The 26,518-nt window shown below is 50.4% G+C and overlaps 1 protein-coding gene across 1 annotated transcript in view; it reads left to right on the forward strand.

Moving 5' to 3' along the window:
• Positions 1 to 8,211: 8,211 nt before the first annotated feature.
• Positions 8,212 to 26,518, forward strand: part of ENPP6 (ectonucleotide pyrophosphatase/phosphodiesterase 6) — a 72,177-nt gene continuing 53,870 nt past the window's right edge. The window contains exon 1 of the mRNA XM_008151926.3: positions 8,212 to 8,461. Within this exon, the coding sequence (XP_008150148.2) occupies positions 8,221 to 8,461 (241 nt within the window). The 5' untranslated portion in view covers positions 8,212 to 8,220. The remainder of the gene's footprint in view (positions 8,462 to 26,518) is intronic.

Genomic DNA, 26,518 nt, shown 5'->3' on the forward strand with positions numbered 1-26,518 from the left:
AAGTTTGAAATCAAGAACTGTAATGCTTCCAGCTTTGTTCTTTTTTTCTCAGGATTGCTTTGGCCATTCAGAGTCTTTAATACTTCCATATGCATTTTAGGATTTGTTCTATTTCTGTGAAAAATGTCATTGGAATTTCAATAGGGATTGCATTGGATCTATAGATGGCTTTGGCTAGTATGGACCTTTTAACAATATTAATTCTTCTAATCATGAGGGTTGAATACCTTCCCTTGTATTTGTGTTTTCTTCAATTTCTTCCATCAATGTCTTTCAATGTTCATTCTACAGATCTTTCACTTCTTTAGTTAAATTATTCCTAAATAGTTTATTATTTTTGATGAACATAAATGAGATTGCTTTATTTATTTCTTTTTCAGATAATTGATTGCTAATACATATAAATGCAATTGGCTTTTGTATGTTAATTTTTTATCCTGCAACTTTCCTGAATTTATTTGTTATTAATTCTAATAACTTTCTAAAAACTTTTTTTGAGTCTTTAGGATTTTCTATATATAGAATCATATATCTACAAACAAAGGAAATTAAACTTTTCCTTTTGGATTTGGATGCCTCCCCCCCGCCCTTGACTTATTGCTCTGGGCTGGGTAAGAATTACAGTGTTGTGTTGAATAGGAGGATCCTTGACTTGTTCCTGTACTAGAGGGAAAGATTTTGACCTTGCACCATTGAGTATTGTGGACGAAAGGGGCCACATGCTAACCTGACCAGCTCAGGGGAGGCCTGCATGGCCATGGTCTTGCAAACTCAGAGACCTAAAGTAACCACAAAGGATGGTCTGAAATCAAACTTTAACTAAAAGCAGTGATGGTGGGTAGTTATATCCTAGGCCGGTATCTTCACTGACAAGTCAACCTTCACCTTAACTGAGCCTATCTGTCTTTTTGCATCTATAATAACATACCCTTGAAATGTCTGGGTAACTTGTAACTTCCCTTTTTCTGGAGCCCCTGGGGCACAACCTAATGTGCCTGGGTTCCAGGACAGATACCACTAATTCCTTCATTGTCATGTTAATTGTTCCTGCACCACCTAAGTATGTGTCTATCATTTTACTTTTTATACAATCCCAGGGGTTTCCCTGCTTTGCCTTCTCCTGCCTCTCTAGTCTATCACCAATGGATTTCATGTAACCCACCAATGTCCCTTTCCTTTGATTACAATGTATAAATACAGATGTAACCCGCCATTCTCCAGAGCATTATCTCAATTCATTGAGGTTATGCTACTTCCACAGTTTGGCTCAAATAAACTCACAAAAATTCTTTACAGGTTTCAGTGGTTTTTTTCATTAATAGTATGATGTTAGCTGTGGGTTTTTCATGTATGGCCTTTACTATATTGATAAAGTTTAATTCTCCATCTGCTTTTTAGCTATGCCTCTTTGTATTATTGTTAGTGGTTGCTCTTTGCATTAACATATGCATCCTTATTATAATCTACTTAAAATTAATATCTGATCACTTTACATTTTATTCTTTTTTTTTAAGTTGGCATCTCTCTTTTTTTTTTAATTTCTTTATTGATTAAGATGTCGCATATTTGTCCTCATCCCCCCATTCCCATCCCACACCCCTCCCCACGGATGCCCCAACCCCCTGTTGAACTTAACCGTTGGATAGGCTCATATGCATGCACACAAATCCTTTGGTTGATCTCTCCTCCCTCCCCCCAATCTCCTCTATCCTCCCTCTGAGGCCCGATAGTCCGATCGATGCCTCCTTGTTTTTGGTTCTGTTCTTGTTCCTCAGTCTATGTTGTTCATCATTTCCCCTAGATGAGCGAGATCATGTGTCACTAGAGATATACTTATAAGAACTGAATGTGAGACGAGCAATAATAGTTATGCTGACAGGCAGATGAATCAGTCTATAGTGTGTTTCTTTCTGGACCAACAGTTCTTTTGAGACCCAATTTCAATGTCCACCAGTTCCTTATGTGTACATGTCGGCACTGACTTTTCAGCTCTGGATGGTGGACAAATGGTGGTAATGCATGTCCAACTCCCTCTGGTTTGGTCTCGGCTGGACCCAGGGGCACGGCTTCACCCGGACTCAGGTGCACGTGGCCTCACCCGGACCTAGGTGCGTGAGACCTCACCCGGATCCAGGGACACATGGCCTCACCCGGACCTGGGGGCGTGTGTCCTCTCCCAGACCCAGGGGCACGTGGCCTCACCCGGAGCTAGGTGCGCGCGGCCTCACCCGGACCCGGGACCCAGCCTCACCCGGATCCAGGGACACATGGCCCCACCCGGACCCGGGGTCGCGTGGCCTCTCCCAGACCCAGGGGCGCGTGGCCTCACCCGGACCTAGGAGCGTGAGGCCTCACCTGGACCCGGGACCCAGCCTCACCCGGATCCAGGGACACATGGCCGCACCTGGACCCGGGGTCGTGTGGCCTCTCCCAGACCCAGGGGCATGTGGCCTCACCCGGAGCTAGGTGTGCGAGGCCTCACTTGGACCCGGGACCCAGCCGCACCTGGATCGGGGGCGCGTGGCCTCTCCCAGACCCAGGGGTGCGTGGCCTCACTCGGATCCGGGACCCAGCCTCACTCGGACCCGGGGACACATGGCCTCACCTGGACCCTGTGGTGCGTGGCCTCTCCCAGACCCAGGGGCGCGTGGCCTCACCCGGACCTAGGTGCGCGAGGCCTCACCCGGATCCAGGGACACATGGCCTCACCCGGACCCGGGGGCGTGTGGCCTCTCCCAGATCCAGGGGTGCATGGCCTCAACTGGAGCCAGGTGCGCGAGGCCTCACCTGGACCCGGGACCCAGCCTCACCCGGATCCAGGGACACATGGCCTCACCTGGACCCAGGGGTGCGTGGCCTCACCCGGATCCAGGGACACATGGCCTCACCCGGACCCAGGGGTGCGTGGCCTCACCCGGACCCGGGACCCAGCCTCACCCGGACCCAGGGACACATGGCCTCACCGGACCCAGGGGTGCGTGGCCTCTCCCAGACCCAGGGGTGCGTGGCCTCACCCGGACCTAGGTGCGAGAGGCCTTACCTGGATCCAGGGACACGTGGCCTCACCCGGACCCAGGGGCGCGTGGCCTCTCCCAGACCCAGGGGCACGTGGCCTCACCCGGACCTAGGTGCGCGAGGCCTCACCCGGACCCGGGGGCACGTGGCCTCTCCCAGACCCAGGGGCGCGTGGCCTCACCCGGACCTAGGTGCGCGAGGCCTCACCCGGATCCAGGGACACATGACCTCACCTGGACCCAGGGGCGCGAGGCCTCTCCCAGACCCAGGGGCACGTGGCCTCACCTGGACCCAGGGGCGCGAGGCCTCTCCCAGACCCAGGGGCACGTGGCCTCACCCGGAGCCAGGTGCGCGAGGCCTCACCCGGACCTGGGCTCCAGCCTCACCCAGACCCAGGGGCACGTGGCCTCACCCGGACCCAGGGGCGCGAGGCCTCTCCCAGACCCAGGGGCACGTGGCCTCACCCGGACCCAGACCCAGGGGCACGTGGCCTCACCCGGAGCCAGGTGCGCGAGGCCTCCCCCGGGCCCGGGGGGCGCGTGGCCTCACCCGGACCCAGCCTCACCCGGATCCAGGGGCACGTGGCCTCACCCGGACCCAGGGGCGCGTGACCTCTCCCAGACCCCTGGTCGCGTGGTCTCACCCGGATCCAGGGGTGCACGGCCTCACCCGGACCCGGGACTACATTTTATTCTTTATATCTGACTTTCCCCACTTTGTAAATGAAAATGTCACAACAGTTTAATTCCACTTAAACATCCTACCCCTGTATTTTAAGCTACTGTTTTTGTCTTCTAATTCTTCATAAATTATAAATAATAAGTCCCAGCATGGTGTTATTATTTTGACTTTAAACTGTTATTTTTTTGTTTAAAAGCAATTTTTGAAATATATACTTTTTATTGATTTCAGAGAGGAAAAGAGAGGGAGAGATAGAAACATCAATGATGAGAGAGAATCATTGATCAGCTGCCTCCTGCATGCCCCACACTGGGGATCAAGCCCATGTTCCCTTGACCAGAATTGAACCTGGGACTCTTCAGTCTGCAGGCCAATGCTCTATCCACAGAGCCAAACTGGCTAGGGCTAAACTGTTATTTTTAAAGGACATTTAAAAAAGAAAAATATATAGTCATTTATATTTATCCACATATTTACCATTTCTGATAACTTTTTTCTCTTCCTGTAGGACTTAATTTTTTTTTTTATCTTGTATTATTTCCCTTAAACCTGAAGGACATTCTTTCCTATTTTTTATAGTACAAGTGTGTTGGTGACTAATTCTCTTAGCTTTCATTTTTCTGAAAATGTCTTTATTTCATCTTAATTTTAGAAGAATATGTTCATGGCTCTAGAACATATTCTGTAGTGTGTCAGCCCTTTAAAATGTACTAAGATTCTAGTTCCTACGCCTTACCAGAGAGAGGGCCGATGGGACACTTGCCCTGGTCTGGGATTGGGGCAGGCACTTTGAGGAGCTAAGACTGCTGATTTCTAGGAAATGAAAGTGTCGACATGAGCCAAACAAGGGCCAACATGGGTGGGCAAAACAGATGCATTAACAGGACCAGAGAAGGCTGATGTTGGCCAACATGGCTGACTTGGATCACAACTTCTGAATCTCATCGATTCTACAGCTGGAAAGGACCTTTAGCCTTCCTTTGGCCACCTTTCAGAGGTGAAAACCGAGTGTGGGAAGGTGGCTTTCTCAGAATCACACAGTTGTCCAATGCTAGACTCCCAGGCCCTGGGACCCCGTCTTTTCTCTCCTAGGACCCGTTCCTCCCATCTCAGTGCCTCCCGTGGAGACCAGGCGCCACAGAGCTGACGGATCTGATCTGCGCAGCACATTCCCGAGCGCTCATGCGTGTCCCAGGGCAAAGGTGGTCCCACGTTCTACGGAAAGTTCTCCTTCTTCTGCACTATCTAGGTTACACCCCCACGGGCAACGACCTCAGGGCATTGCCAATCCTTGAAAAACAAGTGGCAAGAAGCACTTTTACAGGGTAGGTGCTGATAATTGCCCCCAGCCACGGGCCTCCCCTAACAGACAAACAAGGCCTTGGGCCGCAAGGCTCGGGGCACTTAATATGAACCACGTTTCCTGATGGAGCGCCTTTGCTTATTGCGGCTTAGCTTTTACTTCCCACCTCTTCTGGGTCACACGTACACGGCCAGGAGTCTGACTGGAATCCCATCTCAAACGTTCCTTTCTTCGTATGCTGGCATCTATGATAAAGATGTTTATGGACAATAACTTTGACCCAAAACCTTAGAGAAACGACCTAAACATGATCGTATAACGATACGATCATCATCAAACAATACAGGGCACATCAGCAACGCCGCCACCCAGACCCGGCCCAGCGTGGGGGGGGGGGCGTTGGGGACTTCGGGGCCTGTGGACTCTGAGGAGAGCGAGTCCGTGAAGGGCTGGCCCCCTCACAGCTGGATCAGGCGCTCAGGGGGCTGTATGTTGGGTTGCACCCCCAGCTAGCAGCAGAGGAAAGTGGGTGCCCCCTTTTATAGTCATCTTTAGGGTTTAGAATCCCTCACCTCTCCCCAAGTGAGCCCCAAGGTCATCCAAGGCAGACTACAAGGCCTCCCTCGCACTGTTATCTTCACCCTTCACAGCTGGGAAGCTTCAGAACCCCTCGGGCCTGTCGGCTGCCTCCCGGGACCCTCCCTCCCTCCCTCCCTCCCTCCCTCCCTCCCTCCCTCCCTCCCTCCCTCCCTCCCTCCCTCCCTCCCTCCCTCCCTTCCTCCCTTCAGGAGGAAGTCCTTCTTTAGGGTGTGTGACAATGACAGGCACACCACTCCTCAGCGCCTTCCCCTTCCTTTTCCCTCCCTGCCTCCCCGCCCCCCACCTCTGTCCCTCTTCCACCCCTTTTACTTTTTCTGTTTAGAGTAACAACAGTCTCCCACAACGCACGGAAAGAGAAATAACAGCATGCTCTCCAAGTAACACACGTTACGAATAAGCTCCCCTCTTTTTCTTACTTTTCAATTGTGAAAGGCGTTACTTTCATTGGGAAAATGAAGTCTGGTGTCTAAGTCAGCGGAGAGGGGGATGGGAATTTGGCCGGTGTGTTTTCTTGTTTGTCACACAATTTAGAAAGTGGCCGGTGGTCTCGGGTGAGGGCTAGACCCCCAAGACGGGAGGACAGGAGGAGGGAGGGCAGGGGCAGCGGGCGGGGGTGAGAGAGGCATTCAGAGTTGGTCGGGGTCAGGTGGCTGGTGTCCTCCGGCCTTCGGTCCCCGTGGACGTGGCCCTGAGCCCTGCAGCTCTCACCAGGACCCAAGCAACGCTGTGATGGGAAGCTTAGCCAGCATGTGGGAAGCGCCGGCTGTGGGCCCCCGCATTTTATAAGCCTTTTCCGCTGTCTGCCACCCCGGGCACCCTGAGGATCTGGACTGAGCGCTCAGGCTGTCCCCCTCTGCCTGGCTGTACTTCACTGAGCCCTGGTCAGCCTCCACCTCCCGCCCCCGGCCTGTCCTGGGGTGGAGCCTGCATCCTTCCCAACTCCGCCTTCCCATCCCAAAGGCTCACCCTCCAGCCTCCACCGCTGCCTCCGAGCACTCTGCCAGCAGTGACCCCTGCTGGCCCAGTGGGGAACTTCCTCTCTGGCACTACAGCTCTGCTGAGAACCACTCCTCCCACGGGTGGGTTTGGACCCCAGCAACTTGAAAAATAAAAGCACGAGACAAACAATGGGTTTGCGAGAGCTATGGCCAGGGACTTGCCGAACAATTCACAAACATGCCCACCGAGCTCAGCTTATACACGGAGTGCAGAGGTTTGCATTTCTAAACTGAAAGCGACCAAGTGTAAGAGAGTTTAAGTCGAGCAAAGAGGTGGGATGGCGGCAAATTAAAAGAGGGCCCTTTTCCTGGGCGCCTCCCTTGGGTGAGCCCAAGTGCACAGTCAGTGTGGCCGTCTCTCATCTTCTGCGCTCCCGCCTCTCTGTGGGGCCCGTATTCCTGGAACATGCACCCAACATGATAAGGCTGCACCGTCCCCATTAATGCCGGGTTGTTTGGGGATCCAGCTTCTCCAAAGGAGTCAGCTCCCTGATTTTTCCAGGAAAGGGTGAGCACGGATGTCTTTTGGAAAAAATGGGTGCTGTACCGGGAGGGAGGCCTTGTGCCTTAGGATGCCTGGCCAGCTCGGAGCCCCAGAGACACCACAGGGCCGTCGCACCGACTGCGGTGACAGGCCCACCTGCGGAGCCCTGCCGGAGGCCTTCCTGGGACCATGCTGGGACTGGCAGGCTCCCGTCACGCAGAAGTGACCCAAGGTCAGAGCCCTGGATGCCACCTCCAGGGCCATCCACGGGACACATCAAGAGCGGAGCCAGGTGGGGGAGGCCGGCCTAGAGAACCGGGCAGCCGGGGAGCGTTGGCTGTTTGGGGCCTAACCGTGGCTGGGAGGAATGTAAAGGAATGTGCTGTTTTCATCTCCCTGACAATCCCCCGTTGATGGAAAACATGTCCAGGGTCCTGCATTTGGTGTACGCCATCCCTGGGAGCTGCTTTCGAGGCAGAGGCAGATGCGGTCCAGCAGGATGAGACTTTTCACCTAAAACTAATCTCACAGATATGAGATGATAGAAATGGCAGCGGGGAAATGTTAGGGGCAAAAAAAAAAAAAAATAAAATAAAAATAGAATATTGGGGACTAGCTGTGGTTATGGGAAATATTAATCCTGTTCCGTTAACCATGATCGCCTGGATTAAAGAAAGGGCATTCTGACCTGGCTGGGAGTGGTGTGCCCCGGGGACCTGGGAGGGGGGATCATCCTTGGAATGCGTTCCATTCCATTCAAGAGCTGCCTGTTATCATGGAAAGAGGAACAACTTTGTTGCCCAAACAAATGGGCTCCCACCCGAGCCTCCTCCTTCCCCGCGCCTGTCAGGCCTGTGTAATCCGTGCCCTACCCTATATAAGCAGCTGGCTTCTGGGGGGGGGGGGGGGGGGCTGCAGAGCAGATTTTTGTGGATGACCTGCTGCTTCTTGGAATAAATGCTCATATAGGACTCAAAGAAGAAAAGGGTGCTGTACCTTTAAATTCTGAAAGTGAACTTGGCTCAGGAAGGCCAGCAGTCAAGGTCCAGCCCCTGGAAGAGAGAAGAGCTACAGATTCTCCATCCTCGGTCTTTGCAAGGGGACGACCGTGCCAGCCGGCTCGGCAGGCTCCTGGCAGCATGGCAGTGCCGCTCCGGGCCCTCCTGCTGGTCCTCGCCCTGGGCCTGGCCCAGCCAGCCTCTGCCCCCCGGAAGCTGCTGGTGTTCCTGCTGGATGGTTTCCGCTCAGACTACATCAGCGACGAGGCCCTGGAGTCCCTGCCCGGTTTGAAAGAGATTGTGAGCCGGGGGGTGAAAGCGGACTACCTGACCCCAGACTTCCCCACGCTCTCTTATCCCAACTACTACACCCTGATGACTGGTGAGTACCTGGTCCTCTGCTGGGGGTGGGGGTGGGGGGAGAGGAGGGTGCTGGAGCCCAACAGGGGTCCACTAGCGCCTGGCCTCGGAGTCTCATGTACGTGTTCAGGTACCCCTAGTCCCTTGGGACGCCAGAGACAGACAGAAGGTCTGTGTTCTCGGCCGAGATTGTTGTTTTCATGGTTGTGCTCTCGGGAAGTTATCCCGAGGACCTGCTGTGGATTCTCAGAGAGTGGAGAACGGAGAGAGCTGCATGGATGGGTGATTTAAAAAGGGGGTTATTTGGTTTACAACTCAAAATTCCAGCTAACTCCATCACGTTTTCCAAGTTCAACTTTAAAAGAGTCCATTTGTCCTCCTGAGTCTGTAGCACATTCCTTCCGTCCCCTCGCTCTGCAGTCATCTGTCATCCGGGAGGCATTCGGCGTGTTTTTATCAACGTGCTGGGCTGTGCGAGTTCCACGTGCATTCCTGGGTCGCGCGGAGGGAATGGCTCAGGCAAATCGTGAAGTATCCCTTAGCAACGCCACCTGGCCCTCCTTTGGCCGTTTTGGGGCAGGCGAAACAGCACAGAGAAGAAAAGATGTGCGGTGTGCTTCAGATTCCCACTGTTAACTTGTGGCATCTGTTATGAAAACAAAACAGAACGAGCCTGGCCGGCGTGGCTCAGGGGTTGAGTGTCGACCTATGAACCAGGAGGTCACGGTTCCATTCCCCGTCAGGGCACATGCCTGGGTTGTGGGCTTAATCCCTAATCCCTATCATCCTTGATGTTTCTGTCTCTCTCTTCCTCTCCCTTCTTCTCTGAAATAAAAAAAATAGAGCAAGAATGCCAGCTAACCCAGACTGTGCCAGGGTGCGAGGAAACTGGGCTGGGCCTGAGGGGGAACTTCATTTAGGGTTGCAGAGGGTCAATGTGATTCCACAGCAGGGACTTTCTGGCTTCCAGCTGGCTTTCCAGTAACCTGTGTGAGGGCCAGCGAGGCGCTCCCAGGAAGAATTCAGCCAGCTGCCAGGGCGGCTGTGAAGAATGCACGGTTATTGCTGCGATTGCTGAACTTTGCCACGTGCTCTGAGCACAGGGGACACTCTGTCGGTTATGTGAGTGCGAAGGGGATGAGAACTCCATATCTCATCATGGATCCCCACAGAATAGCACAGCCATAGGCGTCTGCAAAGACAATGGACACACCGACTTCATGCGTGGGTCCTCTATGTGGATGCACATAAAAATGCCATAGAATGAAAGGGGAAAGAGACTTCGGAGAACTAGAAATGAAGGCACAGAGACGGGAGGGGGGGGGGGGGGATCCAGGCTGTGTGCTTAAGCGAACAATGCATTTGTTGATTTTAACACATTTCCCCGGCAGACAAACAGCAGCCTCTCTGAGATGAGGAGTCGGGGACAGAGCCCTCTGGCCACCCCCCGGGCGTGCGGCCCCCCTTGTCGGGAAGCCGTGTGCAGGCCGCGGGTCACACATAGATGCCATTGTGTGTCACAGCCCGACGGCAGCTCCGTCCTGGGAGGTCCACACGCGCAGCCCACCCTCTCCAGCCGTTCTCAGAGCCGCGCGGGGAGACCCCATTCATAGCCGCCACGTGCAGTTCCCCCGGTCTCCGTGGAGAACGAACAAGATCCATTTCAGAAAGCCAGGCTCCAGGGAGTCAAAGGGGCCATTGCCATCTGCACAGAGGCCAGTGACACGGGCTTTTGTTGGTGGGACCCCCGTCCCTGACATTGGCACCAGGAGTGCTTGGCACCGAGCCCCCTGCCACGCAGAGACACGCCTCAGGTTCAGGTTTGGCTCTTGTCACGCGTCCTTTCTATGGTGGACCGGGCAGCACCCCAAAGTGCTTGGCAAAGATCTCACCTTCACTTTCTTCTTCTTTTTTAAAGAAATAATTCTTTATTGTTGAGAGTGTTGCATATGTCCCCCTTCCCCCCATGAACCCCCTCCAGCCAGCCCCATCCCCCCACCCCGGCCCAGGCCTCAGCACCCCATTGTCTGTCCATGGGTTATGCACCTATGCATTCAAGGTCTTTGGTTGATTACCTCCCACCTACCCTCCCCTGCCTTCCCTCTAAGATTCTGCTTTCTGTTCCATGATTCCATGTCTCAGGATCCACCCCGTTCAGCAGTTTATTTGGTTACTTAGATTCTGCATATGAGTGTGATCATGTGATATTTGTCTTCCTCTGACTGACTTATTTCACTGAGCATGATACTCTCCAGGTCCCTCCATGCTGTCTCAAAGGGTAAGAGATTCTTCTTTTTTTACTGCTGCACAGTATTCCATGGTGTAAATGTGCCACAGCTTTTTTATCCACTGGTCTACTGATGGGCACTTGGGCTGTTTCCAGATCTTAGCTATTGTAAATTGTGCTGCTATGAATATAGGGGTGCATACATTCTTTCTGATTGGTGTTTCTAGTTTCTTGGAATCTATTCCTAGAAGTGGGATCATTGAGTCAAATGGCAGTTCCGTATTTAATTTTTTTGAGGAAACTCCATACTGTTCTCCACAGTGGCTGCACCATCTGCATTCCCACCAGCAGTGCACAAGGGTTCCCTTTTCTCCGTATCCTCGCCAGCACTTGTCATTTGTTGATTTGTTGATGGTAGCCATTCTGACAGGTGTGAGATGGTACCTCATTGTCATTTTTATTTGCATCTCTCTGATGATCAGTGACTTTGAGCATTTTTTCATATCTCTTGGCCATCTGTATGTTTTCTTTGGAGAATTGTCTACTTAGGTCCTTTGCTCATTTTTATATTGAATTGTTTATCTTCCTTTTGTTAAGTTGTATGAGTTCCTTATATATTTTGGATATCAACCCTTTATCAGATGTATCATTGCCAAATATGTTCTCCCATGCAGTGGGCTCCCTTTTCGTTTTGTTGATGGTTTCTTTTGCTGTGCAGAAGCTTTTTATTTTGATGTAGTCCCATTTGTTTATTTTCTCCTCAGTTTCCTTTGCTTTAGGACATGTATCTGTAAACATTGCTATGAGAGATGTCTGAGATTTTGCTGCCTATGTTTTCTTCTAGGATTTTTATGGTTTCACGACTTACATTTAAGTCTTTTATCCATTTTGAGTTTATTCTTGTTTATGGTGTAAGTTGGTCTAGTTTCTCTTTTTTTGCATGTATCTGTCCAATTTTCCCAAGCCCATTTATTGAAGAGACTCTCTTGACTCTGTTGTATGCTCTCGCCTTCTTTGTCAAATGTTAATTGAGCTTGGGTTGATTTCTGGGTTTCACCTTCACTTTCAAACTGACGTTAGCCCCAGGAAGCTCCGTGTTATGTCTATATCTCTTTAGATTGTAACATGTATACTCTCATGGGAAAGATTGCTCAATACCTAGGTCAGCTTCCCCCCTTTCCTAGAAGCAGTATTAACACAGGATGTGTCTAGCAAGGCTCGCGTTCATGTGCGGATGGTTCTGGGCAGGGCTTTGTGGTACCTACTGAGGAGGCAAAGGCCGGAGAGGCCAGGCTGTGAAGCTGGTGTCAGCTCTGCTGTCCTGGAACCGACTCAGGGCTAAGTGCAGACTATTTCCCCCAACATTCATGCTTATTTTCCTATCCGATGTTGAAAAATTCCTCTTTTTTTATGTAAGGAAGAATATAACCACGGGGAATTACACTTGAACATATGGTTTGAGCATTTGAGCATTTTATGAACCAACAAAAGAGTCATGCTAGATGCTTTGGGTACTGAAAGGGAGGCTGTTTCAGGGTTCCCCAGGATTCGTAGGCGAGACGACGACCTCACTTCATTAGTGAATGATTGCCCATAAGACACAAGGCCCTGGTGTTCTTCTCTTAGTGGGAGGAGGAAGCCTGGGTTCTTGGAAAGAGCCTTGGCCTTGGAGCTGGAAGACCTTGGATTGAGTCCTCTCAGCATCCAGGTGACGCAGGAAGACTTGGGGCAAAAGGCATTACGCTTCCTCAGTTTCCCCAGATCTCAGGTTGCCACCAGATGCAGACGTGAACACGAGCCATACAGAGGGAACTAGAACAAGTTAGGATGGCACATCTTGGGAGGCCTACATATGAGAAGGAAGCGAATGTCTGAAACTCCTGGGGAAGAGAATTTCACGGGAAGGAAGCCACGTGGCCGGTGATGGGAAACGAACAGTCACAGGATGTGGAAGGAAGCTCGGAAATCGAGCCCAGTCATTGACATGATGCCCCTGCAGCTGATTTTATGTTCTCCTTCAAGTTATATGTGTATCGGGACACATGTGAACAAAACTTCCCATTAGTGATCGGGAAATAGTGATCTGAAAAATCCATCAAACCATTGACTCCTGGGGACACAGGATTCTAAAATAGGGCCTTTTACCCAGGAAGGCTACCCTCAGGTTGAGGATGGGAAACACATCAAGTACCTAGTAATATTCTAATGTGAATGACAAGGACTGATGTGTGAATTCCCAATCCCCGGTACCTCTGAGTGTCACCATATTTAAAGGTAAGGTCTTTAGCCCAGCAGGCACGGCTCAGTGGTTGAATATTGACCTATGAGCCAGAAGGTCATGGTTCAATTCCCCGTAGGGCACATGCCTGGGTTGCAGGCTTGATCCCCAATTTGGGGTGTGCAGGAGGCAGCCAAAGGGGTGGTGAGTAAGTTAAAACGAGGTCCTCAGAGTGGAGCCCTATTAGGAAGAGGAGAGAACAGGCCACCTGAGGACACCGTGAGAGGCTCTCCGTCCGTAAGCCACGGAGTGAGGTCTCGGCAGGAACCAAACCTGCCGACACTTTGGTCTTGGACTTCCAGCCTCCAGAACTGAGAAGTAAATTCCTGTTGTTTTGCCACCCAGTCTGTGGCAACTCTAGCAAACAAATGCATGAAGACCAACGGGTAGTTTCCTAACATGCTACTGAGGACCAGAGGAGAGGGATTTCCTTCCTTTTGGAGGAACAGGTGAGAGCATTTTGAGGGAGGTGGGCTCTGTGCTGGGAGGATCGGCCACAAGCATTGTGTGGATCAGTCTACCTTACTGCACGCATAAGCTCTCTTCGGGAAGAGCTGTGTGTGGCTCAACTTCATTGTGGTTAAAAATGCAACCACGGAGGAACTGCTATTGGGGTGCTGTCTATTTAGTATGACTGTGGATCTTTCTGTAAGGTTATTCTCTTTTTGAATTAAATCCACAATTGATTTAAGTAAAGTTTCACATGAAATCCATGGAAGAAAAACAGTGGTGTGTTCAATCCAGATCATGCGTTAGAGAGAATGTTGAGTATGTTTTCAAGTGGCATAACACGGTTTTGCCGAGGCCAATGGCAACATTTGTTTGTAATTCTTTGAACACTTCTTTTTTTTTTATTAAAATATAGTTGACACACAATATTTTATTAGTTTCAGATGTACACCACAGTGATTCTACCTTTCTATACCTTACAGTGTGATCACTAGGATACGTCTAGTGACCGCATATCACTGTGCAAAGTTATTGTGATATTATTGACTATATTCCTGTGCTGTACACTCTACCCAGTGGCTTAATTATTTTTTAAATAGAAGTTTGTACCTCTTATTCCCCTTTACCTTTTTCACCCATCTCCCACCCCCTCCCCTCTGGCAACCATCAGTTTGTTCTCTGTATGAGTCTGTTTCTATTTTCTTTCATTAGTTCTTTTGTGTTGTTTTTTAGAGTTCACATATAAGTAAGTGATTTTTTAGATATTCCTAAATTAATAAGGAGAAGAAGAAGAAGGTTGGAATTATGCTTTGTTTTATTTAAGCAATTAGCAGTCATTGAGGTGAACTGGTTACCATTTATGTCTAATGATCCTATGTCTCAAACTGTGTCTATCAATTTTGTTTCAAATTTTGATGATAACGTTGGGGGCAGCAAGAGGGTTGAAAGGAGAAGGGAGCTGTGCCAAGTAAGGGATCAAAGCCCCGCTGTTGGGAATTTAACCAGAATGCTTGCCATCGGCATAGCCTGAGAGAGAGCCCAACTCCAGCCAAGGTGGCTGAAGCTATGAAAGCTGAGGGCACAGCAAAGCGTGAGAAAGGCAAGCGGTTCCGAACCTCACACACAACCGTGAGGGGACAGCCAAGGCCAAGTTGTGTGTGGTCCTGGCTGTCGGGCCAGGGCCAGGGCTGGGTCTGGCAGGGCCACCCTGTGTTCTCAGATTGCTCAAGCGGCCAGGCTGTCAACATTGTGAGAGGCTACTTCGATATTTGAAACATGGTGCTATGGACTGAATTGTGTGTGCCCCCTGCCCCCTCAGTTGTCAGTTGAAGTCCCAATCCCCAATGTTTAGATTGTGACTATATTTGGAGATAGGGTCCTTCGAAAGGTAATTAAGTTAAAATGGGGTCTGTAAGCAGGGTGTGTGTGTGTGGGGGGTGACTCAATAGGACTGGTGTCCGTGTAAAAAGGGGAGATCAGGACACAGGTGGGAACAGGGGGAAGACAAGGGAATTCACAGGGAGAAGATGATAAAGCCAAGGAGAGAGGCTTTAGGAAAGACCCACCCTGACGACACCTTGACTTTGGACTTGTAGCCTCCAAAATTGTGAGAAATCTGATGTTTGCTGTGGAAGCCACCAGCTGTGGCACATGGTTATGTTAGCTCTTGGGAACTAGTAAGGTGGGATGGTGACTACGCTGCCAAGAGAAGAATGAATGTTCTCCTAGACAGACTACTGCCATCCCCAAACCTAGGTGCTGCGGCTCTCTGGTGGTTTCTGCCCTGAGACTGAGGTAGTCCTGGTGTGTTGGTGTCCTAGGGATGCTGTAACCAGTTCCCACAAGCTGGGTGGCTTACTTACCACAACAGAAACGATTTCTTCACAGATCTGGAGGCCAGGAACCTAGAATCCAGGTGTAGGCAGGGCCACCCTCTCTCTGAAGGCTCCTGGGAGAACTGTCCCATGCCTCCTCTTAGCTTCTCGTGCTTATCTTCCTTGGTCTGTAGATATATCACTGCATCCCTCCAGTCTCTGCCTCCTCTGTCACATGGAATTCTCCCCGTGTGTCTCTGTATGTGTCTCTTCTCTTTCAAGGACACCAGTCATACTAATGGCTTCATCTTACCTCGATGACACGTGTGAAGACCTTGTTTCTCAATCAGGTCACACTCCTAGACACTGAGGGATAGAACTTAAATTGGGGGACACAATTCGAACCATGGCACCTGATGTCGCGAAAAGAGCTGTGGGTTTGCTGCAGAAGACCTAAGCTCATCTATTATGTGACTTTCTGACTTTTGGAATTGAAGCAGTTCTTTTGCGTTTTGATATTATTTTTCAGTAGAATGGAGAAAATAGACTTGGCCAAATAGGCTTGTGGTGAGGCCAGAATGAGAAACATGTAAAGTCAACATTCTGAAAACTCCACATTACACACACTGTATCAGTAAGATCAGGCTAACCCCTTGCTGCAATCACAAGCTATACCAGAGGCTTACAACAACTCAGGTGTGCTTCTCACTCATGTATATGAGGATGAACGCGGCCCCATTTCCTCTTCGTTTTGAGACCCAGGCTGAAGAAGCAGTTTCTAAATAACACAGGCTGGTCACACGGCCAAGGGAAAACGGAAAATGGCTAAACGATGTGATAATGCTTAAAACTTCTGCCTAGTGAGCGGTGTCACAAGGCACACCCACTAACATTTCACTGGCCACAGCAAATCCTATTGCTCACTCCATACCAGTAAGTCAGGGGTGTACACCACCCCCACCCCCTGGCAATGGGTGCAGGAATCATCTTTAACATCACAGCGCTGTGTCACAGACACGGAATGGGTTGCATTTTGGAAGAACCTTGTGGGTCTTAATGAAAATGAATGGATTAGAGATATACGTATCTGCCGCTCAGGGAGGGTTACCATGGTCTTGACCATTTCCATGAGAAGGTGGAACTAGAACTAGACACTGAAGGATGAGTGGAAAGATTGGTATAAGAGATGAATTTTGAGCCAGGTCTTAAGAAAACATCTATACAGACTGATCTGAGGGACATAACATAAGCCAAGTCAGAGACACATTCACAAGAGGGGAGGTGCTCAAACCATTCACCGCTCAGGTGTGGGATAGAGGGTTAGAGAGGGATGCGTTTGTTTTCCTTAAAGACATTCAGTTGGTGGAAGGCTTTGAAAGCTAAATTGAGCTTGGCCAGTGTGGCTGAGTGTTGAGTGTGACCCATGAACCAAGAGGCCAGGGTTCAATTCCAGGTCAGGGTACATGCCTGGGTTGTGAGCTTGATCCCCAGTAGGGGGCGTGCAGGAAGCAGACGATCTATGATTTTCTCTCATCAGTGATGTTTCTCTCTTTCCCTCTCCCTTCATCTCTGAAATCAATAAAAACATTTTTTTTTAAAAAGAAAGCTGAATGGAAGATAATCCAATGAGCTCATTCTTTTCTCCTTTCCCACTTGAAACATTTGAGCATCTTTCCTTTTTGATGGCTGTGAGTGAGGAGTTGAATTGGAAGAGTGCCCTTGAGGCAGAACTTGCTGGTCGGATAATGAGTGAATATGGAAGAATTAAAAGTAAGGGGTCCTGCATCAGGAGTCTGGGACTCTTATGAGCAGAGATGAGAAAGTTTGGGGGGACTGTTTATTGGGGAAGTAACGTTTCATCAGAATAAATTTCAAGTTGGAGTAGGATATCCACCTGGAGTTGAGACTTGAGGCGATCAGAGACAACCTCTTAAAGGAGAGTCCAGAAAAGTGTAGAATACCCACAGGGGGAAAGAATTTGCTCCTGTGGGTCCCAGGGGACCCCAGGCAATGGGCTTCTTATCTCTCTGCCTGCCACTCGGCTGGTGAGGACACTTCTCCAGAAGCACAGTCAAGTCTGCCGTCTCATCTGCATGATTTCCCCCCTAAATGTTGTCACTTACTTCCTAGGGACACCTAACAACAGGTTTCTACTGAAAACGGAGGTCTTACGGGGTCCTGGTTAAGCTGCCTAAAGAGGCGGGCTGGGTCAGGGAGGCGTCGGCCAACGGCAGCCTCGGAGAGTGCTAACCGGCTCATGCCCTGAGAAAAAATGTGTTCCAAGAATTCGCAAGCTAATTTCTCCCGCACGTCATTATTTCAGCGCCCTTCCGCAGACCTCTTGGCACTGAAGGGCCACTTCTCAGAGGCATGTTTCTCTTGGCTTCCATGGTGACGAGAGGGACCTCTTGCTACATGGCCTTCAGCTGCTGGGAACCCGGGCCCCGAAGAGGGAGTGGTTAGGGTGGTGGGTACAGTTTCCGAATGTGGTGAAAGCTTTTGATTATAAGAAGAGCAAGCCCCTTAAGAAGGCCCACCCACCGGAGCCACCGAGGCTGCGAACCAGGGCTGACCTCCCACCCCATGGTTGAGTGACAGGCCTGTGCCCTACCCACCCAGGCTGCGGGGAGCAGGGTGAGCCCTGCCTCTCTCAGTGCCGGCTTCATCCAGAGTGCCATGTGCCAAAAACAGGAAAAAGGGCATTGAGAGCGCATTCCGAGGGAGCCTGAGTCAGCATGTGAGCGTTTATTCCGGAGACTTGAAGCAGCACCTCCTCAGGTTGCAGAGCCCCCTTCGTGAATGGGGCCATTGTCTCCCGTCTCCCCGGCGGGCGGGCAGCTGGGGGGTTCCTCTGGGTCCCGCCTGGAGCATTTGGCTCTTGGTGGATGTGGTGCTTGATCACAACGATCTCCAGCCCTCAGCCCTTTTCAGAGGGAGGAGAAGGGGCCGGGGAAGGGCTGGCTCTTTGGGACCGAGGGCTGCCAGGCGGACAGCGCACACAGACGTGGCGGGGGCACTGCGGGTACTTTGCACCTGAGGAAGTAGCTCCCCGACCCCAGGCCCATGCCCCTCAGAGGACGCACTCCTGAGGTGGCGGGGTCTGAGGGGGACCAGCGGGTGGTTGTGAGAATGTGTGTGAGCACCTGCATCGGGGCACCCGGCCTGCGTTGCGGGGTGAATGCGCCAGGTGTGTGGGGAGCCCAGGCCCCCTGCCCCGTCCCCTGGGGTCTGCGCAGCCCTGTCTGCTCACCCAGGTTGTCCCACCAGAATGACTGATGGGGAGCAGGTTGGAAAGCCGACGGGGTGAGCACGGGGGAGTCAGTCGGCCCGGTTCCTTCTGGAGTCTGTGCGACTCCCTGGGACTTGGGATGAGCCACACCCTCTTCTGTCCTGAGTTCTCACTGCTCCCCTCAGAGAGGCCTCGGCAGACGGCGCCTCGGGGTTAGCTGTGTGCTCAGTGAGTGCAGAGTGTGGGGTGGTCTAGGCCAGCGGTCCCCAACCAGTGGTCTGTGGCCCACTGGTGGTCTGTGAGGTCCGAAAGGTTGGCGACCGCTGGTCTGGGCACTCTGCTCCAGGACTGGGGGTGCTGGGGAGGGCCCAAGGAGGTTAGGGCGGAGGGAGAGGGTGACTGGAAGGGGTGCTCAGTGACAGCCTGCACCTCTTCCCCGATGGTCACAAGCCCCCCTCCCTGTACCTTTGGAGAGCGGGGTCTGCGGTTGCCGCTGGCAGGGCGGGAGGCAGCAGAGGGAGGTCCCGTGCCTGTGGATAAAGTGGGCAAGACACCCACAGCGCTTTCCTAGGGGGGCCCTGGGCGTGGACTCTGCTTCCAGATTATGCTCACAAATCAAATGAACGAGGCCACCCGCCGTGCAGCGCGTCCCGTTCCCTGAGCAGGCGGGCTTGGCTCTCTCAGGTGGACCCGAGAACACTCTGATTTACTGGTGGAAGGAGAAACCTTAAGCAAACATAGGAATTTGGGGAGGAAACCTCAAATATTGGTCTTTCAGTCCCTCATTAGGAGACCACAGGTCCCGCCTGGAGCATGCTGCCCATCCCACCCCACTCCTTGGCCCAGAACAATGAAAAGCCACGAGAGCCCTCCCCGGCCACGTGGACGCCCTCCAGGGCGCCGCCAGAGCTGTCTCTGGTGAAGGAGGCAGGCCCTCTCGAGGCTACACCCCTGGCCTGCAACACAGCCCACCAGGAGTCCACCAGAGAGGCAAGGGCACCCCAGGACACGCTGGCACCTCAGAGAACTCACCAGGGTCCTCACGCTTGGTTCCAGCAGTCCCTGGAGAATGCCACGAAGCCGCTCAGCTGAGATGTTCCCGGAAGCCAGGCCACAGCCAGTTATTTTAAGGTTTTCACACCCGTCCCCCCAGTCTGTGGTCAGGAATGCTCCGTGCGTGGAGGCAGCAGCCCCTGCCCTTGGTCCAGCCAGACTCCCCAGGGAGGGAAGAGGCAGCGGGCACCCGAGGCACCACCATCTGGGGCCACCAGGAGGGAAAACCTCTCTAAAGGTACAGAGGGACCAGGCACTGGCTTCTTACTGGAGGGACCCCTGGATAGATGAGAAGCAAATGTATGGGACAGCTGTCTCTTTTTGAACAATATGATTTATCTGTTCAAAATATCAAATTGAAAGGGTTATCTGGATCCAGCGGAACTTGCTCATCTTTGGTTGACTAGCAGACGTGTTAACTTAGCATTGGCTAAGCCCCTGTTTGAGTCCAGGCTGCTGTGCGATCGCGGCGCTGGCAGGGCCGGTGCTGGTGCGGCCCTCTTCCAGGCAGCAGATGGCCATCTTCTCATTGAGTTCTCACATGGCCGGAAGACGGCAGGAGCTCTCCGGGGTCCCTTTCATAAGGGCACTAATCCCACTCATGGGGGCACCACCCTCATGACCTAATCCCCTCCCAGAGGCTCAGCCTTAGCCTGATGCCCTCACGTTAGGGATTAGATTTGATCGATGAGGTTTGAGCGGACACACACATTCTGTCCACTGCACTCTCCTTGGGACTTAGGGAAACAGAATCACATTAAAAGGGTTGTTTACATGGGTCCCCAGCCCAGTGGGCCTAAAGCAATGTTTGGTTTGCTCGGTCTGTGTTGCCGGCTTACAAACCACAGCCAGCCAGGGCTCAGGAGGCCCCGGTGTAGGCGCTGTCACTGCCTTTTGAAGACTCTCACCTCCGGAAGCTGCCCCTCTTGAGGAGCAGGACGAGGGCAACCTACCAGGTCCCACCTCCCATTCAGCCCTGAAGCTCCCACTCCCCAGGTGGCTCCCTGAGGCTCCCCCTGCAGGCCAGCCTGCACCCCACCCTGCGTTTGGTCTACACTTGCTCAAGGGCAGGGGAATGTGGGCAGTGTCAGCGTCAGGGCCCCGGGCCCGCTCGGAGGAGACACTTGATGGGTGCTCATTGGACCGCGCTGGGTCAGTGCCAGGCGCTGACTTCTGTCGGACCCCACGGTGGAAGGCTCGTGTCCTCTGTCTGTCTTCTGGCCTCCAGAGTTTTGTTGTTGCGCCTCATCTGCTGAGGGTCCGCTATTTGCTAACGAAGCCCCGGCCATACTCCAGAGCCTCAACGCTCCCTCCTTCCTCTTCACACTGAACATGCTTCTCCTGGCGGGGCCCCGAGCAACGCCACGCCACATTCCTCCTGTCATCACGGCCTCCCAGCACCCAGGGATGTCCCCGGTGTGGCTGGGATCTGTGGTGGATCTCATTCCAGGTTCCGGTTACTCCCCGTCTGGCCCATTCCCCTGCAGCCTGGCCAGCTGGCCTTGTCCCAGACCGGGCCAGCCCTCCCTGTCCGTGTCTGCCTGTGACTTTTCAGAGTTCGTTTCAGCGTGCATTTGTCGGTAAAATATAACACGGAAACCATGCGGAGGAGCTCGGGAATATGTAACCAAACCCACAGTATCCTGATCCAGAATTTTCCCCGAAGGCATTCAGAGTTACAAAATGTAAAAAGCAGAAGACGCCTTGGAAATCTGAATGCGTTTGTTCGTCTCACTGCGCAGCACAGGAGACCGAGCCCTAAGACGCAGGTCCTACAGCCAGGTCAGGGCAGGAGCACCAAGCACAGGTCTCCGAGTCCGGGCAGGTCCGACCTCCCTCAGGTGACCAGGCAGGGAAGCCCAGGTGTCCTTTCCGACCCTGCCTGCCCCGTGACCCAGGTCACCTCCTTGCCCGAGCTCTCAGCTGGGCTCTGAGCTCTCCACTCCACTCTTCCATGGGTGGGCTCCCCGCATGGGTTGCTTTTGGTTCTTCTCTCACCCTCATTAACACCGCCAGGATGGGTGAGCTGCAGTGGAGATGAGACTCAAGGAAGCTTTCTTGTAGATTTTATCAAAGATCTGGTCAGAGAGGAGATAGAACCACCTAGAATGCTGGGGTGGTGCTTGGACTCCGCTCAGCCGTCCTCCCTACTTCCCAGGGCTATGGGTGTCACTGGAAGGCCGGCTGCTATGCTTTAAACTCCGGACAGGATCTCGCCAAGTTCTGATGAAACAGATAAGGGAATCTTGTTCCAAAGAATTCACTCTCAGACTGTGTCAACATGCATTTTTCCACATGAAGCTGAAAGCCAAGATAATCGGATGAAAACAAAAAACGGTGTTGTTTACCCAATTCCCAACCACCTGTTGGACTGTGTGGGGGTCGCCTCGAGATTCCATCAGCAGACATCGGCCTGATTCTTAACCTTCTGACAAAGGGGTCACCAGGGTCCACGTGGCCAGTGGTGACCCCCGTGGTGGCCTGGCGTGTTGGAAGCTGATCTCTCCGCCTCTGCTCGGCCACCTCTGTTTCTGTTGGAGGCCTGTCTGGGAACCTGCAGTCCTCCCCTTTTCTTTGCTGCAGCCCGGGCCCAGCTCCCCTCCACCCAGCTTTCTCTTCCACAAGACGTCCCTCCTCTGAAAGGCCTTGACCTTCGGGGAGTAACATTTCAGAGCTGGGTGCGGCTTGGAGATTGTGTTCTAATCTATCTATTCGTGGACTCCTTTACCACGGACTGTCAGAACTACAGAAACTGGCAATTATCACAACATATAATGTTGGCGTATATTCACACAGTACATTTGTATATGAACAGTCTCCAAGGAGGGATATATTGAACGTTTACTTTGTGGGAGGGGCTGGTCTAAAGACGGCTGGGACATGGCCTCTGTCTGTCTTGAAAGAGCTTGTAATTAAGACGGAGCAACTAAATAAACACATGTTGAAATAAATATAAGCACAGGACGGAATAGAATAGGCACAGGGGATGCATGACCCATTTCTGAGGCTGCGAGGTGAGGAGGGAAGGTTCGCTGAAGTGATGGTGTCTGGGTAAAGCCTGCAGGATTCGGACAGGTGGCAATAATGAGAGTTTGGGGACCAGACCTGTGGTTAGAGACAATTACTCTGACATTTCTTTTTATTTATTTATTCTTTTTACTCTGACATCTCTGAGCATGTGGGTTTAAGGGAGGCCATCCGAGTCTAAGGCGAGAATGTGGGAACCTGGAGTCAAGTCCTTGGGCCCCAGGGCCAGAATGAACCTGGGGTGAAGGATTTGATAGACTCTGTGGAGAGGGCAAGACTGTGTGGAGCAGTGGTCGGCAAACTGCGAGCCGCGGTTTGCCGCTCTGTTGACTAATGAGTTTGCCGACCACTGGTGTGGAGGATCAGAGAGAGAGAAAAAAAAATCTGAGGGTCAGACAAGAATTCAATCGACTCTTAGGGTATAATTCATGAATTAATGACTCAATCTGTGTTCAGAAAGTTGAGTGCATAAGAAATAGTACGTGCTTTGATTTTCTTAATAAAATCTAAACCCATGGGTGAACCTTGAAGACATTCTAAGTCAAACATGCTGCATAGAAGGACACACATTGTGTGAGTCCACTTCCATGAGGTAGGTAGACTAGTCAAGGTCACAGAACCAGGAAGTGGAATGGTGGATACTGTGAGCTGGGGAAATGGAGTGTTTAATGGGACAGGGTTTCAGTTTGGGATAATAATTCTGAGGATGGATGGTGGTGATGGGTGTACAACAATGTGAATGTACTCAATGCCACTGAACTGTACATTTAAAAATGGTTACAATGGTAAATTTTGTATTTATTTTACCACAGTAAAAAAACAAATAAACCCAAATCTGGTCTTGACCCCCATCCCACTGGGCTCAGTAGAAATTCAGTCTCAGGCCCGACCAGTGTGGTTCAGTGGTTGAGTGTCAACTACTCAGCCAAGAGGTCACAGTTCTATTCCAGGTCAGGGCACATGCCTGGGTTGCAGGTTCAATCCCCAGTAGGGGGCATGCAAGGGGCAGCCGATCAATGATTCTCTCTCATCATTGATGTTTCTATCTCTCTCTCCCTCTTCCTTCCTCTCTGAAATCAATAATAATAATAATATATATATGTAATTTAAAGGGTAAAATTTAAAAAAAATCAGTCTCAGACACTACTGGTGGGTAACGGGGTGACTTTTCCTCCTCCAGGGTTACACAAAGGTCCTGGGTCATATATAATCCCAAGGCACTGGGCAGCAGCCTGGTCACTGGTCCATCCTGGTTCCCCCAATGCCCACATGTTGGTCCCTACAGATCCAAGACGGGGCTCTGCTGTTCTGAGCTGGAAACCTCGTGTTTGGATTCCGGCCATCCCTGTTGTGTCTCTCATCTGTCAGTGCTCCCCCCAAGCAGTACTCCCCATTTCCTGCTCTCCCTGGCCCAGCGGACTCCCTCATACCTTTCCATCAGGACCAGCTTCGTGGCGTGTGACCTGGGCACTCCCAGGGAGCCCCATGCTTGCTTTTCTGCTCCGCTGTCAACCTTTTGCAATTCTTAATAGTTTACGGACAAGGGATTCCACATCTCCATTTTGCACCAGGTCCTGCCAATCCTGCGGCCCGTGCCCCTTCCTCTCTTCCTCGCTTCTCCCAAAGGCAGATGTCCTTTCTTGCTCCCCCTCCCCTCCAGAGACACTCACAGTGAGTTCCGACGGGCTCAGTTTGAGATGATAAAACGTGGCGTGTGTCCAGCAGGCAGTATCAGTGGTTGTTTCAGAAACACGGACCTCCCCACAGACAATTCAGTGATTTTCAGCATGTTTACAGAGATATACCACTATCACCAATATACTTTTAGGATATTTCCACCACGCCAAAGAAACCTTGTGTCCTGTAGGTGCTCAACATTCCCACCTTCAGCCCTAATCTAGTTCCTTTTTTTTTTTTTAAATGTTTTTATTGATCTAGGGAGAGGGAGGGAGAGGGAGAGGGAGAGACAGAAACATCAATAATGAGAGAGAAACATCATCCATTGGCTGCCTCCTGCATGCCCCCTACTCAGAATCGAGCCTGCAACCTAGGCATGTGTCCTGATGACCTCCTGGTTCATGGGTCACTGCTCAACCACTGAACCACACTGGCCGGGCAAGCCCTAATCTACTTTATTTGTCTAGAGAGTTGCCTTCACAGTTCCTGTAAATGGAACCCCAGAATCCGTGTCCTTTTGTGTCCGGCTTCTTTCGCTTAGCATGATGCTTTTGAGGTTCATCCGTGTTGTATCAGTACCTCATTCCTTTGATTGGCAAGAAGCATTCCACTGCATGGACAGACCACATCGTGTTGCTGTTGGGTGTTTCCACTTTTCGGCTGTTGTGAAAAATGCTGCTGTGAACATTCACGTACAAGTCTTTGTGTGGAGACATGTTGTCATTTCTCCTGGGCACACACCTGGAAGTGGAATTGCTGGATCATATGCTAATTCTATGTTTAACATTTGAGAAATTGCTAATGCTTTTTGGCTGCAGTGTTTTTTCATTCCCATTAGCAATGCATGATGGTTCTCATCTCTCTATATCCTTGATAACATTTGTCACTTTTTTTTTTATATGATAGCCACTCTATTGGGTGTAAGTGGTATTTTGTTGTGGTTTTCATTTGAATTTCCCTAATGACTGAATGCACTTAACATAATGAGCTTATTAGCTATTTTATAACCTCTTTGCAGAAATGTCTTCCAATTCTATTATCTATTTTTAAAAATTGGGTTATTTGTCTTTTTATTATTAGTTGTAGGAGTTCTTTATATATTTTGGATATATGTCAGGGAATATAATTTGCAAATGTTTTTCTCTGGGTAGTGGTTGTCTTCACTTTCTTGATAGAGTGTCTTAAAGTACAAAACCATTTGATGTTGATGAAATCATATATATATATATATATATTAATTAATGACTGTACTTTTGGTGTCATATCTAGGAAATAATTGCCTAACCCAACATCATGAAGAGTTTTATACTTTTAGTGCTTACATTTAGGTTTGTGATCCATTTTGAGTTAATTTTTTGTGTATAACGAGAGGCAGTTGCCCCAGCACCATTTGTTGAAAAGTCTATTCCTTTCCCACTGCATTTTTTTTTTGAAACTTTTGTTAGAAACCAACTGATCATAGTTTATTCCTGGGCCCTCAATTGTATTCCATCCTTATGCTGGGACCACACTGTCCTGATTACTTGACTTTGTAGGAAATTTGAAATTGGAGTAATTCTTCCCATTTTGTACTTCTTTCTGAAGATTGTTTTAGCTATTTTGAGTTGCTTGAATTTCCAAATCATTTTTAGGATGAGCTTGTCAACTTCTGAAAACAAAGCAAAAAATCCAGTTAGGATTTTGACAGGAATTGTGTTGAATCTATAGAACAATTTGGCAAGTATTGCCTTCTTAATAATACTGTCTTCTGATGCACAAACACGGGATGTCTTTCCACTTAGTCAGGTTCCAAGTTCTTTCGGCAATGCCTTAAGATTTTCAGAGCACAAGTCTCACACTTTTGTGAAATATTTCTAAGCACTTTATTCTTTATGATGTCATTGTGAATAGAATTCTTAATTTCCTTTTTCAGCATATGAAAACACAATTGGTTTTTGGGTGTTAATCTTGTATCTGGCTACTTTGATGAATTTAAAAAAAAATTAATCCTAATAGTATTTTATGGATTCCTTAGGATTCTCTGATATACGAATATATAAGGTCACGATTCCTGCAGTTAACATAAAAACATTAAAACCTGTAAATAATTTTTGTGTGTTTATTTGAGCCAAACTGTCAACAATTGCCGGGAAGCAGAATCTCCACAGATTGGGGATAATGCTCAAAGAAAGGCAGTTTTTCATCTTTTTTTTTTTTTTTTTTACATTGCAATCAAAGGAGGAGACATAGGTGGGTCACATGAAATCCACTGGTGATAGATTAGAGAGGTGGGAGAAAGCAAAGCCTCTGGGACTGGATAAAGAGTAAAATGATAGACACATACT

This window comes from Eptesicus fuscus, chromosome 8 (assembly GCF_027574615.1).
Source record: "Eptesicus fuscus isolate TK198812 chromosome 8, DD_ASM_mEF_20220401, whole genome shotgun sequence".
NCBI classification, from domain to species: Eukaryota; Metazoa; Chordata; class Mammalia; order Chiroptera; family Vespertilionidae; genus Eptesicus; species Eptesicus fuscus.